The following is a 19,170-nucleotide window of genomic DNA, read 5'->3' on the forward strand; positions in this document are numbered from 1 at the left end:
TTCTGCAGTGGTGCAGTGATAACTTAAAGCTGACTAAATGGATCTATGGCCCACTCAACAACCATGGCTAGTGCTGAAAACCTATCCAACCACCATGGGCTAGTGAAATAGTGGGTCTTAGAGAAAACCCTTCTGTGGACACTCTCCTAAACCAGGATGAGTCCTACCTAAATTCTACATATTTATCCTTATTCCCACAAATAATGGTAATTCTCACCCCTCATCAAAGCTGCTCTTTGTAATGTATGGAGACCATTATAGAAACCCACAACTGGTAAACATACAGAGAGCAAGCAGCTGGCTATGGGTGTTAGTTTCAGCTGATATATCTGTAATACAGTATATATTATATGTATTACACCCAAGGCTCAGTGAGCATAGCCAAAGAGAGGCAGAAAGATAGTAAGGGCTAGAGGACCAGGAAATCTGCCATAAGACTGGGTCTCCTATGAATGTCAGGACAACTTCAGCAATGACACTCCAACAACATGGCTGCTTAACCAAGACCTGAACAAGGACATTGCCAATAGAGATGTTAACTTGTAGCAGGGATGTTGAGAGAAAGAAAGTTATTACTTCCTAGAGACAAGACCCCTAATTAGTTATTTAATACCAGATTCTTAGGCCTCATCAGGATGTATTTATTTCTATCCATCTCTAAAAGAGACTGGATATTTAGGGTTAGGGTTAGGGTTAGGGTTGTTAGGGTTAGGGTTAGGGTTAGGGTTAGGGTTAGGGTTAGGGTTAGGGTTAGGGTTAGGGTTAGGGTTAGAGTTAGGGTTAGGTGAGCCAAGTTAAAAGAGGCAATGAATTTTCGAAGGAGTTAGGGAGACATGGAAGAGGTTGGATAGGAAATCTAGATGTCCACATGTACAAAAATGAGATTAGGTCTGCATTTTCATCTTACACACACACACACACACACACACACACACACACAAACACACACACACACACACACACACACACACTAAATGGATCAAAAGACCTACACATTACCCCTGAAACACCTAAGTGAAGTAGGTGTATTAAGGACTTCAGAAATAGGACTCCATTTTCTCAAGGATTAAGGCCAAAGGCTGACAAGTATGTTTTCAAAAAATGAAAAAGGTTATGCACAACTAAAAGTAAAAATTCACCAGTGTGAAAAGGAAACCCACAGGCTGGGAGCAAATTGTTGCCACCTAGACATCGGACAGTGGCTTAATATTCAGAACATAAAAAGAACTCAAGAGACGAGGAGACGAGAAAAGAAAACAAAATCCACCCAAACAAATTAGGGGCAGGAGAGATGGCACTGTAATTAATCACACTGCCAGAGAATCCAAATTCAATACCTGGCACCCACTTGGCAACTCAGGACTGGTTGTTACAGCAGTCTCAGGTGATACAATGCCCTCTGCTGGTCTGTGTGGATACCAGGCATGCAGTGGTACTGTGATTTACATGTGAACCAAAAACTCATATGCATAAAAATAAATAAGTTAAAACAATGATCCATTTGAAAAGTAGGACTGGGTCCTGAATAGAAAGTTCTCAAAAAGAAGAAAACCATGGCTATGAAATATCTAGAAATGTGCTCAGTATTTCTGACCAAAGCCACACACTTTTCCTACCCCCCAATTGCATCACTACCCTGTGGCACCTTTCTTTCCCAACTGCATGTGCTTCTGGTTAAATCTCGAAGAACCAACTTCTGGAGCACATGTGTCCTTTCGAGAAACATATCCTGAAGAAGACATCCATTGCCCAGGGCTCTTCAGGTACAGGTAGATTCACGAGACCTTCTTCATCCATGCTGGGATCTTGAGTAATCTAAGCTTGAGTGTGACTTAGTCACATGGTCACAGCTGCTGTGGGTTCATGTCCCTGACAGCCCTGCCATGCCTAGGAAATACTGTTGCAGTGGGGATTTCCACTCCCTTACTCCAAATAACCCTGAGCCTGTGGCAGGAGTGTGACATACACTCTTTTTCTGATCTTGAAGGGCAGAAAGGACAAGAACATGAGCATTGGAAGATGTAATCTCTCCCACTGCTTTGTGTGAATTGTACAGACCCTTTAAGAGAAATGTCTTCTCAATTTCACTCAACAGATCAGAGACACACACAACTGGCCCCACACTCCCACACTTCCAGGCCCAGAGTTCCTCTATCTTTTCATTACAATGACTTACTCCATCAGATTGTTGGCCATTGGGTTTCTATAATGTCATTCCTATAATGTCTTGTATCGCTCACTATTTATAGCCAACCATTGCTTTGCAATCATTATAGCTTTAAGAGATAGTGTTACTCTAAAGAGATAAGCATATCACAGTTTTAGGAGGGCCCCTGGGAAGCTGACCTTAGACTGAGTGTCCATTGTCTTCAGAGCCCATCTGGACTTGGTCTTGCTTACCTAGGAGACTGTGTACCTGGTCAGGGAAGCATGACCTTTCTCTCCATCAAGTGTACCTTGTTACTTCAGGGTACCCTGTGTTCTGACTCTCTTCTAGATTCCAGGAAATCACAGCATCATGCATAATCTTACAGACCAAATTTGTACTCTCCATGGATGTGGAAGGGGCTAAGTTCCCTGCTCTCTCTAAGCTTCAGGAGCACCAGAAGTCCAGAGAATGTCAAGTTTCCTTAGATTTGTAATGGCATCTTAGTAGTTTATAACTCACTTCTGATTCCTGAGTAATACTGGGGAGGAAGTCAGAAGTTGAGGCAGAGTTATGATTTTATGTCTAACAGAATCATGTGAGAAATGTCACATGAAGTAGCATTTGAGTTTCCCACAGTTTCACAGAGGCTTGAAATGTACAACTGATCCTAAGCATCCAGTAGCAATAGGATATACATATTCACTTCCTGTTTACTTTTCATTCCTGGGTCCAATAGGGCAGGATCGGGACCTGGTCTGTTGTCTGCAGAACTACTCTGTTGCTTTCTGGCTCCATAAGCATCCCCCTGACTCACAACCATAACGCTTGGATGAAACCAGATGCCACATCTATTTTTCACCCAGACTCTTTTGCCAAGCCCACTCAGGGTAAACATGCAGTAGAACTAGAAGGTAAAAATTGGGCACTCAGTGTTCACGAGCTCTTGGCATTGCCCCTGCCTGCACCACAAAGTGTTTCATCTAATTTAGAAAAGGAAGTTCAACTCAATTATATTAGAAATCATGGGGCTGGAGAGATGGCTCAGCCGTTAAAGGCTAGGCTCACAACCAAAAATAGAAATCATGTTGCCATACGAAAACCCCAGATATGAAGTTCCAAAAGAAATAGATGAAGAATTTTTCTAGCCACAGAGCATTCTCTGTGGCAACGAGAAATATAGAGCTATGATATATAACTAACTTCCTAATTAGGTTTCATTAAATGACAGGGGCGGGGCTAATCTCACTCCTCTGCATGAGGACCTTCTGTTTTCCCAGGGCCATGCATTGAAGATACTTTCTTTACTCCAGTTTTTCCTTGGGCATTTTGTCAACTATTATGTGGCTGTAGTTATGTGAACTGGTGTTTGGGGCCTCCATTTTGTGTCATTGTGCCTGTATCATGGTGTTTCTTTAATTACTGTGGCTTGGTACTGTAGCCCCTCATCTGGAATTGTAATCCCTCCAGCGCAGCTTTTTTGGTTCAGGATTATTTTGGTTCCCTGGGGTCTTTGTAGTTTCATATTAATTTTAGAGTAGTTTATCATTGCTAGATAGTTTCTGGTAGAATTTTTGGGATCCCTAATGTCTAGTGCCCTGTGTTCTGCAAACATGGATAGTTTGTATCCCTTTAATTTCCTTCGCTTACATTATTGCTTCATCTAATGTTTCAATCACAGTATTTTAGTTTGGCAAACCCTTGGTAATCTTGGCTTTCAGCCTTTCTCTGAGAATTGGACAAGGTTTTCTTCTTTGTCCTATAAATAGGATTGACATTACCATATCTTTTTATTACTAGGCTCAGGAAGAACTTGTTCTTGGCATATAGAAAGTACCAGGATCACAAGGCACTGTGGTCCATGTCTGATTCGTACTCTCCCATCCTAATCTCCGAAGCCTGCAAGGGGGGAATGGAACAGGACTAGACAAGACTCATCAGAGACCACGTAGCTCTCCTATATCAGACTTGACAATCTGGTATTTTCATCTGTGTTCCTTTTTCTTCAGCACAGTATAAAAAAATGAATTTCCTGTGACATTTCCTTATGTGACATTTTAGGTACTTGGCTCATACTCACCCACCCCTCACCTAGTCTTTATCTCTCTCCACCTCTCACTGGTCACCGTCCTTCAACCTCTTGTCCATATTCTGGGTAAATGTGCACACACACACACACACACACACACACACACATGCACACACACACATGCACACACACACTGTTTCTCATGCAAGAGAAAGCATACATCTGTCTCTATGACTTTGGCTTATTTCATTTAGTGTAGTGATATCCAATTCAGGGCTCTCTTTCTTTCTCACATGCAAATGATGTAATTTTATTCTTCATGGTATATTATACAAGCACTTCATGCAGGCAGGTCACCATCATAGACTGAAGAAGGGGTTGTAGCTTGGTCAGTGTTTACCTTTCTCCTTTGGTAGCATTCTGATTTCCTTACAGTACCATTAACTGAATGATATCAGTACAAGTGAAGCTTAACTTCTCTGTGTTTGACGAGATATTCAGGTGTTGTCCTCAGCAACAGAGCCTTACCGTCCGTTTGCAGAGAGCAACCAATAGCATCAGCAATAACCTTGAGGGCATCCATGGGCCCCTTTGACCAACAATTCAATTAGATCCAACCCATTCCCAACATAAGATGTTTCGCTTGGTGGAGAGAGATGTCTAGTTGGGGCATCATCACTCCCATTATTTGGCGAGGTCATTTATATTTCTTTCATGTATGCATATGTTTTAAGAAATTTCTACTTCATTGTGTGTTTCCATATGACCCTGCAAAGAACATTAAGTTTTAGGTGTCCTTCCCCGTATTTCTTCCCTATTATCCTCTTGCCTGTCTCTTCCCATTCCAGTCTCCCTGCCCCCCCCCATCTATCTATAACTACATTTCTGAATTCCCTCCATCAGAATATCTTTCTCTTCCCATGATCACCCTACTCTATACCAAACTGCTATGTATAGAGAGTATCCTATTTATTCAAGACTTAACATCTAACACCACATAGGAGCAAATACAATGCATATTTGTCTGAATGGGGTTACTTCACGTGGGATGGTTGTTTTCTAGTTCAACCCATTGACACGCAAATTTCGTTTTTTAGAAAAAACATTTACATCATATAAATGTACCACACGTTCTTTACCTGTTGATGTATCTAGGCAGTGCCCACTTTCTCAGTACCTACTGTAGAAAAGTTGGTGGGCTTTGATGGAGACATATTGTCCCTTTAGTGTTAAAGATTATGTTTTTCGCACAGGTATCTAGACATCTGTGTTTGGGATGACTGTGGTTCTAGATGTTGAGACCTGGTCCTGTCTTTGTTGAGCGGGTATTCTGTTCCTTGGTCATTCTGTAACCTTCCTGGACTTAGGAAATTTTTAATGGCTATGGGTTATTTGGAATGGAGTGCTTGTGAGTCCTTACTATGTGTGTCCACTTTTAGGGGGAGGTTTTATGCGTTTCTAGGTACTTGGGACTGATCCAAAGTAGACAAACTAAGTTATAGCAAGATTTGATGGAGTCCCCAGGGATTTGAGTTAGAGAGAGAGAGACAGCCCCATGAAGGTAGTCTACTACATGTTTGGGTTTGAAACTTGGGGGTTCAAAATGGAGGACTGAAAGGAAAATGAAGATTACCTACCTGATACCCACATTGGCATGGCCAGTGGGTTCCTAGGTGTTCTGTGTACTGGTGGCTGACACGAAGGGGGTGGGGTAAAGGAGGAAGGCTCATGCACGGCATGCTTAATGGTTTTCAAAAATCATGTCTGTCTAGATCATGGGCTCCAGAGAAGAAACTCATGGACTGCTTAGTGGATGTAAGAATAAACTGCAACCAGACTTCTTTGTTGGCATAGCCAGCACATCTGTCAAGCTTCAGCAAAGAAGCTTCTTTTAACCAAAGGGTGCAATTGATGCAGAGATCCACACCTGGACAGATCATTGAACTCACTCTCTAAATGGGAAAATTGTATCTGTAAATTAATATGAGTTGTGCTTATACCCAATTAGCTTACAAATGAATCTAATTTAATTCTCTAACGCTAGTCTGTCTACTTCCTCAACTGTGCTTCCCAAATACTTGCTGTTGGGAATTTCCTGCTCCAGAATTGGGTGTCCTGAGGAGGCATTTTTCTTGGGCATGGGCTGTTGGTCCATCATGGCTAATGGAGACCTCCTGTTCTCTGTCTTTTCCTCCTCCATATTCCCCCTCCCCATCTCTCCTTCCCTTCTCCTGTGCTCACTACCTTCGGCCCGCAGCCTGGTAACTCAAACTCCACCTCTCTCTATTTCCCCCAGCAATTGGCTGTTGCCAGTTCTATTTAACCAATATCTTTACATTGTGGAGTGGATTTACATAACATTACTTGGTGTACATGAGAATCTGCTCGGTGGGGGCAACCCAATCTTGGGAGCTAGAATTTAGCATTTGAGTACATTGCAGTACCAGACCAGTCCCCAACAAATATTATACTCCCTCCCCACAAGAATCAGGGGGCATCATTCAAGACTGGAGAAGAAGGATGGTGAGAGTCAGCAGGACTCTGCAGAGAAATAGTGTTGGCCAGACAGGACAGTGCTATTGCACGCTCAAATTCACAGCAGCTGTGACTACATGTATAAGACCTGTACAACATCAAATAATCCAAAATCTCAGCACAGATGGGGAGGGGATTATGATGTTTACTGCCACTATTGTCACTTTATGCCTGCTTCGAGAGGGAGAATATGTTGTCTTCAGGAATACAGTCCCCAAGAGCCAACCCATGTTCCAGAAGATCATCCTACACCTGTGCACACTAAGTAGACTAAGAAAATGGAGCAACACATAAAGTTGGGACGGAACAACAGTACTGAGAGAATATAAGAGAAGCTGGAAGCAGCAGATTTGATCAAATGTATTAAGAGCATGTATGAAATTCTAAAACAAATAAGATGGAAGATTAAATTGAGACTGGCTCTGAGTGGAACTACTCTGTGATCATGTTTGGGTGAATGGTATCCTTCTTCAAGGATTCTACTTCTAAGTTCTCCCACCTTTGGAGCAACCAGTACTTAGAAGTCAACCTTTTGTTTAGCAGAGACTCTCATCAAGCTTATTACAACCTACAATCTTGTCTTCTACTATCTGTCCTTGCCAGATATCAAATGGAGTCATTCTGTGACTAAACCTCTAAAAGTCTACCTTATTCTACCCCTGGCTGTACCTTAACAATATTTTAGTATCACCTACACATGTAATGTACTTCCAGCTGTAGTTTACAAGTGAGGAACTTATAAGGAAAGATAGACTTGGAGGCTCCAATTTCTAGACCTCAGTAAAACCAATTTTCTGATGTTCTAAAGCTTAGATATTCTTTCATTTTCATGTTCCCCCTATTTAGGTTACACAAAGAAATGGTGGCCACCCCCAGTAAATGTACAACGCTTCATTTATGATCATAGCTAGAGAGATTATACTTTCTAAAAACAAAGGAATGGCGCTGACTCCTGGTTATGTGACTCTGGGCCTGTGGCATCAGAGGCAGCTGTGCTGATTTTTGACCACACTAAAAATGTCATTCTTTCCTTTTCCAAAAGCATCAGACATACCCAGGAAGAAATAAGCCAGTTAATTCCTCATCTCAGCCAACAGACAGATATGAAATTGGGCTCAGGGTTGCTACTTTCCCGATATGCAAATGGTGGGCGTAAGCCTGTAGATAGAGATGGTTGTCACTGATGACAGGTGGTACCTGTGGCTGACCTATAAGTGGAATTGCATCTTTATCCTTCCATGTTATCTCCTAATCCTAAAGACCTTACCTACTCTGGAAGGTTCCTAGATAGCAGAAAATGGATCATTTAGGCAGAAAGTTACAAATTAGAAGACACCCCTCCCAACTATGATATTTGGTTCTTCATTCTGTTTGTTCACACACTCTATCTTGCTGGATTAGTAGAGGCTTAGCATATCAGTGCATGAGATACTTTCTTCTGAGTAGAAGTTGAGAAGAAGAAAATGAACTTGAAACAAGAATAAGGTATGGAACCCTGGTGACCTGCCAAGGATACCATTTATGAGACATTTCTGAGTACACAGTTTCTAAAACCGAGCTAGCAAAACGGTCTTGAGTGTGGGGAGATGTACTGAGTATGTGCACAGGGTAACAGGAAAGCTCATTGCTTCTTTCAATGTTGCATTTCTAGAAAGAGATCCAGATATAGGGCTATGACTGCTACTGGCTGGAATTGTAATTTGACTTGTAGGTAGTGCCCTCCAAACCCCTAAGCTTGTAGGAACTAAAGGACCTAAATAGGCAAGGGTGAAGGAAGCTTGAACTTGGGATTCAGTGAGAAAGGACAGTCACTCTTAGTGCCTGAGAACCCAAGTTCAATCTCTGCATCCCATTTACAAGAGAAAAGAAACCAGCTCCCAAAAGTTGTCTTCTGAACTCCATAGGAATGTCCTGGCAAGAATGAGCATACACTCACATACATACAAACATACATATATATGCAAACAAAATATATAAACAAGTTAAAAAGCAATTGATGCCAAAACAATGTCTTTATTGGGAAATGCTTGTTTTCTATTATGTGTAATGCTACAAAAGTGTTCTGTTCTTTCAGTTTGAGTTTATCATTTGAAAAGATGCCATCCAAACAACAAAGCTAGTAGGAACTTGGAGATTTCAACAGTCAAAAGAAACTGAGGTCAGAAAGACTCCGTTTAAAAGAGAGCATCTGCATGCGGTTGCTCCAACTTTAGAAAGTCTCAGGAAAAAAAATTTGTGAGTGGGTCATGGCATCCGAGCAAGGTGTTGAGGACTACAGGGCAGTCAACATCTTAAGGACATCACAGGTCAGGTACTCCTATGGAGAAAGGACATAGATGGCAACAGAAGTTAGTGAAGGATAGCAGACATGGGCAAGAGTGACCAGGACCCTTGTCTGTTTGATCAACTTGCAGCCACTTGGGAAACTGGCCTCTAATGACAACTGGGCCCACAATTGTACCGCTTTCCCTATCATCACATGAAGATCTTCTTAATGCAAACATGAAAATAGCTCCACGTTTACTTCCCAGGCTTCAGACTTCTCTCCTAACAAAGCAAGCAACCTGTGTAAACAAATTTTAGCATCCTGGAACACAAATTCTCAAATACCATGGATCACAAACGAGGATGGTTCTGGGGGTTATTTATTTCCCCATTCACAAAGGTGCCACAAAACCCCATGGGTCTCTGTTATCCAAAGGATAAGTGTACCCTACATGGCACTGAGGAATGATAACTGGTATGGAAAACAAAACCAAGAACACTTTGTGACAATGTAGCAAAAACCAAGCCTTGTGAATCCAAAGCATAAGAAGTTATAAATAAAAACAAATAAACAAACAAACAAAAAGCCCACACACATTGTAAATATATGTGATTGTATAAGTGGTGCATTTCCAAAGAATTTATGGCTACAAGTGAGCAAAGGAAATGTATACAAAATACTACAGAGAGGGATTTCAGACACACTAACAGCCCAGGGAGCTTTCTATGCCTCTACCAGGTGCTGCTTGCTTCAGCAGGGGATGGAGCTCAACTCCATAAGGGTGCAGCTCAGCACATCTACTGCTGTAGGTATCACTACAATCCCATGGGGGTTCAGGGAGTCTACCATGCACCACCTAGAAACACTGGGGTAGATCACAATCCTGTTTGCTAAGATACTTACCACTAAATGTGTCCTAATTCTTGAGAGATTAATGAATGTATTATCCAGTGAAGGTGTCTTGGTACAGGATTAACCCTCCCTTTGGACAGTAGCACATCCCGGGACCATGGTGGACAGATTTTGTGTGATGAACATTGCCATGTAGTTGCTCTTGAAACTGCACAAAGTACCCAGGATAGGGCTGGGAGCGGTGTCTAAACTGTGGTAAGGCTGCTGCTGTTTTCCTGGCCTGGCCATGCTTTCTTTTGAGCCTGTAAACCTTTGCATGCTGTTGGCCCACTTGGGCCAGGTCTTCATCCAGGCCATATCTTTTGCCCTTGACTTGCCGAGTCACGACTTGCCGGAGATTTACTGGTGCATTGTAGGACTTCAGAGGAGCTCCGTGGGATTTCAGCTTGGTTTGTGATTTCACCTGCCCTATGGTCTTTAGCTGGCCTGTTTGGGACTTCAGTTGGGCTTGGTGGGATTTGACTTGGGTTTGGGATTTTGTTTGTGACTGGGATTGCAGCTGGGATTTTTGTTGGGCAAGCTCATCCTCTTCATCACAAATGATGTCTTCATTTAAACCTGTCTGTTCCTGTGAACTGGGAGCCTCTCCCATGTAGGCAGCAACATCCTGGCCATATGCACGGTGCTTAGTTTGCACAAAGATGCTTTCTTCTGGGGCCTCTTCCTGCTCTTCTTTGTGCCCATAGAGGAACTGGCCTTTATCGAAAAATATCAGTGGGGATGTTTTTACTAGAAAATGTCCTTTTTTCCCACCTGGTAATGGATAACAAGAATCTGAGTTACATTGTCTCTACAGCTTCCTCTCAAGTCTATTTCCAGAATTTCCCCCATCAACCCACTGATGTACCCACAGGCATGTGAATGTGGGCAGAGAAGACTCAAAGTCTATCAAGAAGATCACCCCATGGAGGGTTCTTCTCACTGCCAGAACACCCTTATGGACATTCTCACAGATGCCTTCAGCCAGGCAGCTCCCTGCACTCACCATAGATTTCTAACCCAGCTGCTTGCTTCTTCAGGAGGAGAAACACAAACAGGCTGAAGAAGATGGACTTCATCTTACCAAGAAGGGTCTCCACTGAGAGCTCAGCTGATCTCCTCATTTATATGTTCTCTGCTGGGTGCAGAACTGTGGCTGAAGTCAGAAAAGGCATTACCTGTCCTTACTTATCTGGCCTGCTGGCTTCTCCCTTTTTCTCAGTAGGAGATGTTGTAAACATTCCTAGAAACTAGAGATACATGATGTCGGAGTCTTTGTCTTACCCCCACACGTTCCAGAAGACCTTTAAATCTTTATCGTCACCTCAAGATCATCGCATGATTTTTCTAGGGGGAAATTCGAGGCAGAGATCACAGAAATAACCATGGCTTGCCCAATGTTTAATAGTTCAATGTAGGGTCTTGTCAGCGTTTTCTTGAGTTTAATGCTCTATCAAAATAGGAAGTGAATTTTTGCTTCTTTTCAAATGAGATGGACACAGGTCTGTTTCAACTGAAATGTCTGTTCATACTGGTAAAAAAGACACGGGAAAGAAGTGACTTTATGGGGTCCAAAGACAATTTCAAAAGTTGCCTAGGTATACCTGACTAAAAGTAACTGTCAAATGCCCAACCTTACTACTGCCCTGTCGAGAGTCCTCCTGTCTTCCTGTCACTCATAGCTTGATGAGAGACTCTGTGTGCAGTATGGTGGCCCTCATGTGCAGGATGGAGAGCAGCTCAAGAGGCCTTTGTGTTCTATGTGTTCAGGAGAGTCAGCATTGGGCTGCATCTCAAGAGTGAGAGGAGCTGCAGAGGGAAGTTCAAATATGGGAGAAATTTACTGTGTTTGGCTAGAGACAGGAAGACTTTTGGAACATGGAGAAAGGAAACTGACCTCCTCGTTTCCTTATTTTCCTGAAATCATCTAGGAACCCACATTACCTGCTTAGCAAAGGAAAACCCTTTACAGATGAGAAACACCCACCAGCCCTCACTGCTGATGTCTGCTCTCCCTGGTGAATGTGCTAGTAGAAGAATGTTTGAATGTGCGGAGCCTGGATGCAGTGGGAGCCTGTCCACTTCCTGGAAACCTGACGTTTCCTGCATCTGTGAGAAGTCCCTGGATGCTCAATAAGACAGGCCTCAGCTTCCCAGGCAGACAGTGGTGTGTGGGCAGAGCACCAAAGATGCAAGCTTCTCTGCAGAAAGCATGCACTCAACCCAGCCTTGTAGCGGGTGCAACAGAAGGCTGGTGAAAAGGGTTTTTAGGTCATTCTATCTCCAAATGTTAGTTTACTGGAAGAATGCCGTGTGGAAGGGGTTAAGGTAAAGCTTCAAGGGAAGAACAAAGATCCAGGCACTAAGTTCTCCAACAGAACATGAGGATGCTGGTTTTAATCTAGGATCCCTGAGCTCCTCCTTATCTTATCTCTGTGTCCTAAACCTGAAGATAACTCACAGTAGAGATGCCAGTCACAAGATCTGACATTTACCAATAGGTTCTGTTGCTTCCTTTTCTTGCTTACTTTTCTACTTCTCTTTTCACTTCCCTGGAGAATGTACCATGGAGGACTCTTGTAAGATGAATTTACTTGTGGAGGACTGACTTTAGGACATGGATCATTTTAACAGGTCAATAACCAATGTCCACGTTTAACTCCTTATGCAAAAGATGATAGTTCTTAACCTCAGTTTCAGTGCAGACTGGTTATCTCTGTTTATTTCCCCCCGTCTCTGACATTCTCAGCTGTCACCCCATGGTCTAGTTGCTTGTTTTCTTGTGTGAATGTCTTGTAGAGTGAGTGGGAATGTGCCAATCCACATTCTGAAATTCTCTGGGTTATACAATGGCTTAGGTACCCAAACCTGAGAACAGACTTTCAAGGAAGTCATCCCCCAGCTTGCACAGAATACCTTATGGAATAGTAGAAACTGCCATGGAATTGGTAATGACTTACAGTGCCCTCTCCACATGCCCTTGGAGCTGCAGGAACTTAGTGGTTGTTTCGCAAAGGAGCATTGGTGTTCTCCAGTACAAGACACTTAATAGGTTATCTAGTCACAAACACACCAGTTCTAAAACTATATCAACAAGGCCAATATGAAATGGATTCAGGATGTTGTATTTACATGTGCATACACATATAACAATATATGTTATGTAGTTTGTATCATACATACATATACATACATAGCAATAATAATTAAAGAAGAGGTTATAAATTTGAAAAAGAATAAGGGAGACATGGGAGAAGCTAGGGGATGTATAGAAACAGGATGTAAACTCAGTACTCATGTGTGAAGCTTAGTGTTTAAATATATAAAATGAAGGCACTAATTTGGGTGACTATGGTTCGGTTGCTTTATCTGTAGGGAGTAGGGAAAGAGTAAATGGGATCCAAATACAATGTGTGTAATTCTCTATGAATTAATTTTTTAAAGGATGTATAAAAGCCCCATACAAAAATATTAGGGGAGAACCGAATTCTTGTGCAAAGAGCAATATGACATTAGTTAGTTCCAGAGTAGCAATGTTAACCATTAACTGTGAAAGCAGCAAGGAGCGGCAACCTTGGGATGACAGCACAGCTGGGCAGGCATGGGATGCCCTTTTTCCTGAGGACATTGAGCCCATGTTCCTGCTGTGACCTAGCAGGACTTCATACTCCCCTCCAAGGACTCAGAATGAGGCTGATTCTACCTTCTCTCTTCTTTTTCTTGTCTCTTAGTTGACATACCTATGTCTGGGTCCTACTCTATTCATCACAAAGGGAGGTGACCTGCATAAAGAATTATCAATTTTGTTGGTATTTTTATACACAGTATTTAAAGTCCCCCTACCCCAGTCTGAGATGTCTTATTCTGTGTAAAGAATGAAGTTTATAGGTTTTTTTTCCCCCTTGGTGTTTCATAGGACAGTTTTGAGAAGTTGTACTAAAAGATTAACTTTCACAAAGACACCAGAGCCCAGAATCTCTAGAATTATAGTTTTTAAAATACACTGAGAAATTCTTTTCTAAGAATAATAAAACACTGAGTTTACAAAAATTGGCAAATGGTTTTTATCATTTGTTTTAAAGGAGACCATTACAGAAAACTATAACCAATCAAAATGCAGACTTATGGAGACCAGTTCCAACTGACACATCCACATACTTCTGCACCTAAACTCATAGATGACTTCAGGAGATGGGGTGGAAGGATTAGAAGAGGCAGAGGACCAGGCAGTTTGCTTTGACACCCTGTCTCCTAGGAATGTCACAAGTTACACCAATAACCAACATGGCTGTCTAAACATGATCTAAACAAAGACAACAACAATAGACTTGCTGTTCTGAAAGGGGAAAAGCCAATGTTGTCTCAACCCTAGACAAAAAACTACAAGCAATAGGAAATGCTTCGTGGGAGAGACCGGTTTTCCTAACAAATAACACACCTATTACTTATTCAATACCAGCTCTAGATTTAAAAAATACCAATATTGTTCATACAAATCAATAAAATAATCAGAACAGATACAAAAACCTCAGTAGGTATCCCCTTTGGCTTCCTGCCGAGTTTACTATTTTGGGAAAACCCTTTCCCATTATTCAGTTTCAGCACCAAAAATTTAAGGATGCTGGAGAGACTGTCATAGGACTCCTTCTTTCCCTCTACTAATGGAAGGTAAAAGAGGTTTTAGGACTCATGAAGACTGAGATCAGAATAGGGCACAGTGCTGTGATAACTAAACCATGAGAAAGAAGGGGGAGTGCAAAGAGCCCAGTGCAAACAGGTTGTTTTCAGATGGCAAGGAGACAGCTCCGACTGAGTGGCATCTTCCTTAGCCTTGCCCCTGATGGTCTTGTATGTCACTTTGGAATGCTTCCATCCATGCTAAGAACCATTTTTTTTTCTGAGATCAGATGAACTGGATTTGTCAAGTATGAACTTTCTTAGAAGTTAGCTCTGCTATATGGTGATTCTAACTTGTGTGCTCTCCCCAGGCACTCTCTGAATTGGAGAAGCCATAATCGTCTACAGAACTCAATTATCATGTCTTAGATGTGAGGAGATGGTTTCTCATATAATTTTTTCAGCATGAAATGTGAGGCTATGGGAACTGATGAACAATGGGTACCTACCAGACTTTATCTCTTAATGTTGGTGCCTGGTTACCCACTAGTGGGGGCAGCACTACTGGATGGAAGATAGTTTTCCTGTCTCGTGGAACATGATATAACTCAAGTATCCTCTAGGCTGGCTATTGTTTGCTCTATTCTTTTGTTTGTTTGTTTGTTTGTTTCTGAGCGATGACTATTATTCTATTCCTATTATTCTAGTATCAGGATCCTAGTGCACTTTTCCCCTAGCAAATCCAGCTTTGAAAGAAAGCTATGAGATTGATCAGGATAGGGACTATGGGTAAATATGTTAAAAGTAAATTATATAATTGTATTAAAATTATGTTGTATAACCCAGTACCATATGCAGTGAGTATATACCGAGGGGAAATTTTTAAAAAGGTTATAAAGGTGGGACTATTTGCTTCCTTCTATTACCAAGCTCTTGGATATCTGTTGTATAGACCACGTTTCTGTAACAAATGGAACTTTTAAATATCTTTAATCGTGCCCATCAGATCCCAAATCCACAGTTCTCTCCCTGCTTCTGACTTCTCTCCGAGGCTACCCACACACTTGGAAAGTGTTAGGAAATTCAACCAGAATTTTATCATACAGGTAGTATTACTACTGTTTGGAGAGAGCAAGAGAGGAGAATGTGTCCTTACTTCACATCACTTAGGAATAAAGCTTGGTTCAGAAAGATGCCACAGTGTTGAGTTTTTCATTAAATATAGAATGGAACCAAAGGCTAGAGGACACCAGAATGGGACAAGAAGGTGGACAAATGAATGAAGGTAAAAATGCTCTGGTCCTTGCTCACGGGCACATCTGCTCTTGTCTGCTCAGATACGGAGTGTCTGCTCATGTGCACAGAGTCTGCTCATGTGCACAGTGTCTGCTCATGTGCACAGTGTCTGCTCATGTGCACAGTGTCTGCTCATGGGCACAGCATCTGCTCATGTGCACAGTGTCTGCTCATGTGCACAGTGTCTGCTCATGTGCACAGTGTCTGCTCATGTGCACAGTGTCTGCTCATGTGCACAGCATCTGTTCATGTGCACAGTTTCTGCTCATGTGCACACCGTCTGCTCATGTGTAGAGTGTTTGCTAATGTGCATAGCGTCTTAGAAGGGCAGGAGCAAGGACCAATGGGGGCCTAAAACCAATGGCTTCTTGGATCAAAATCATTTTTACTAGTGCCTTCAACTAAACCCTGGAGATCATATTTCTTTAATACTTTTCATTGGGAGCTAATAGCACGTTGCAATTGTTAGAAGACCTGTGGTCAAGCATGACTTGGCATCTGTCTTAGTTAGGGTTTCTGCTTCTGTGATAAAACACTATAACCAGAAGTAATTTTGTGAGGAAATTGTTTATTTGATTTATTCTTGTAGGCGACAGTCATTCACTGAGAAGGAAGTCAGGACAGGAACCCAAACAGGGCAGGAAGCTGGGGGCAGGAGCTGATGTAGAAGCCATGGAGGAATGTGACTTACTGACTTTCTCCTTATAATCTGAGCAGTCTGCTTTTCAATAGTGCCCAGGACCACCAGATCCAGGGTGATACCACCCACAGAGAGCTGAACCCTTCTACATCAGTTATCTTCCAAGAAAATGTACCTCAAGTTTGTCCACAAGCCAATCTGATGAGGTCATTTTCTCAATTGAAGTTCTCCCTTCCAAAATGACTCTAGCTTATGTCAAGTTAATATTTAACTAGCTAGCACAGCATCAAGTTGATAGGGTTTTGTATTATTATTTAATGGTGGATTGTATCCTAGCCAAGAAATTTAGGAATCTGAACCATCTTGGTGTATGCTTGTTCTGCTGAGGGAAGTTGAGAAGATAATGTCCCCATCAGTGGGGCTGTACTCGTAGAACAAAGCAAAGGACAAAACAACCCTCAAGGAAATATTATTGTCTACTTTGTCCACCAATATCATTTTGTGAATCAGGTCTCAATATCCCCAGAGAGGCTGTGTAGGGGCAGCAATGTGAGACATACTGGGTTGTATAACTTTTGAAGATCTGAGTCTCCCAAAATAAAAACCACAAACCTAAACAATGGGAACAAAAACAGTATAAAATTTAAAAAGCAGGCTAGCAGAGAAGTGGTTCTGCAAGGGGAGTATGTGGACAACAAAAGGTAACAAGCATGTATGCAAATAAAATATGCCATGTTCATGTCCAAAATGGTTAAAATGTCAATTTGTGGGGGGTTGGAGAGATGGCTCAGTGACTAAGAGTACTGACCACTCTTTCAGAGGTTCTGAGTTCAATTCCCAGCAGCCACATGGTGGCTCACAACCATCTGTAATGAGATCCCATGCCCTCTTCTGGTGTGTCTGAAGACAGCAACAATGTAGTCACATACATAAAACAAATAAATAAATCTTAATATGTATATGATGTATACCTATGAATATGCACATATATGTCTATATGCACATGTATATGTATATATTGTATGTGTATATGCTGTATGTGTATAAATTTGTGGTGGGTGACAAGGAAAGAGTGTTTTCTTCACACAACATGGAACTTAAACATACAAGTTTGTGGTAATTTGTGGCAGCATGCATAAAACTTAAAATTAAAAACTCAAGCCAGGGGCACCTAGAACAACAGAGATCCAGGGACATAAGCCTAGTAATACTGCGCTGTGAGTAACCAAAGCGCAGAGAGAGCTAGGCGGAGCATACAGAAAACACGGCCCTCCTGTTCAGTGGAGCCAGAAATCTAGCATAAGGACTCGGGATCCACCTGGAATGCCCGTGGGCATGCACCAAACACTCGGGTCCTTTGGCACCTGGAACAGCAGAGATCCAGAGACACTGGTCTAGTGATACTTGGCTGTGAGTAACCAAAGGGCAAAGAGGGCTAGGCAGAAAACACGGCCTTCTGGTTCAGTGAAGCTGGAACTCTGGCATAGGGAATAAGGATCCACCCAAAAAGCCCTGGCTCAAAGTGTAGGCACACAGGCCAACTGTAAGGCACAGGCCCTTGACAGTGGGAGCCTGAGTTTGCCCGGGAATGAAAGTGCTTGAAGTTTAACTCTACAGACCCTCTTACACCTGGACCAGAGGGGAGTCTGAAACATAGACCCAGGGGGAGAGCATATCCAGAGTCCTCAGAGAGCAGAAAGTACAGTGCTATCGAGAAAAGAGTCCGTTGTGGCCTAGAGAAAGAGCCAGATACCTGCCAGTAGTACTCAGGACCTGTGGGCACAGGGTTGAGCTACTAGAACAGCCTTAGAAGGGCTCCCACATCTGAATCCACAAAGAGAAAGCTAAGTCACTAATACCAGAACTCACTGCTTGCCCACTAAAAGCCGAACACTCAGAAGCAGTTTTCTTTCTGAACCCACAGGCCCTCAGGTCCACGGGAGAGATGGGTAGCAATGACTGACAACAAGACCACGTATAATCACAGACAACAAGATGGCAAGAGGAAAATGAAAGAACTTAAGCAATGGAAAACAAAACAACCTGGCACCATCAGAACCCAGCTCTCCCACCACAGCACGGAATGGATTGCCAAACACTCCAAAAAAAGAAGACTCAGACCTGAAATCATACCTCAAAATCATGATGGAGATCTTTGAGAAGAGCGTGAATAACTCCCTTAAATACGTATGGGAGGACAAACATAAAACAAACAGAAGCTTTTAAAGAGAAAACATAAAAAACACTCAAAGAACTACAGGAAAACGGAACCAAAGAGATGAAGGAATTGAAAATGGAAATGTAAACAATAAAGAAAACACAAAAAGAGACAACCCTGGAGATATAAAACCTAAAAAAGAAATCAGGAGTCACAGATACAAGCAATTCAAACAGAACACAAGAGATGGAAGAGAGAATCTGAGGGGCCAAAGACAACATTGAAAATATAGAAAAGACATTTAGAGAAGATGCCAAAACCAAAAAGCTCTTAACACAAAATGTCCAGGAGATCCAGGACACAATGAGAAGACCAAACCTAAGGATAATAGGAATAGAAGAGGGTGAAGAATATAAGCTAAGAGGCACAGTAAATATCTTCAACAAAATTGTAGAAGAAAACTTCCCTACCCTTAAGACTGAGATGACCAGGAGCATAAAAGAAGCCTACAGAACTCCAAATAGATTGGACAAGAAAACAAATTTTTCACGACACAAAATAGTCAAAATGCCAAGTGCTCAAAACAAAGAAA

General features: G+C 42.1%; 1 protein-coding gene across 1 annotated transcript; it reads right to left on the bottom strand.

Moving 5' to 3' along the window:
- Window positions 1-9,919: 9,919 nt before the first annotated feature.
- LOC308427421 (seminal vesicle secretory protein 3A-like) lies at window positions 9,920-10,946 on the bottom strand (the record flags this gene model as incomplete). Its single annotated transcript, XM_080925555.1, has 2 exons — window positions 9,920-10,641; window positions 10,874-10,946. The coding sequence occupies 2 exons, from the start codon at window positions 10,944-10,946 to the stop codon at window positions 9,920-9,922; spliced, it is 795 nt and encodes a 264-aa protein (XP_080781681.1).
- Window positions 10,947-19,170: the final 8,224 nt, after the last annotated feature.

The sequence above is a fragment of the Micromys minutus genome, assembly GCF_963924665.1.
Source record: "Micromys minutus genome assembly, chromosome: 11".
NCBI classification, from domain to species: Eukaryota; Metazoa; Chordata; class Mammalia; order Rodentia; family Muridae; genus Micromys; species Micromys minutus.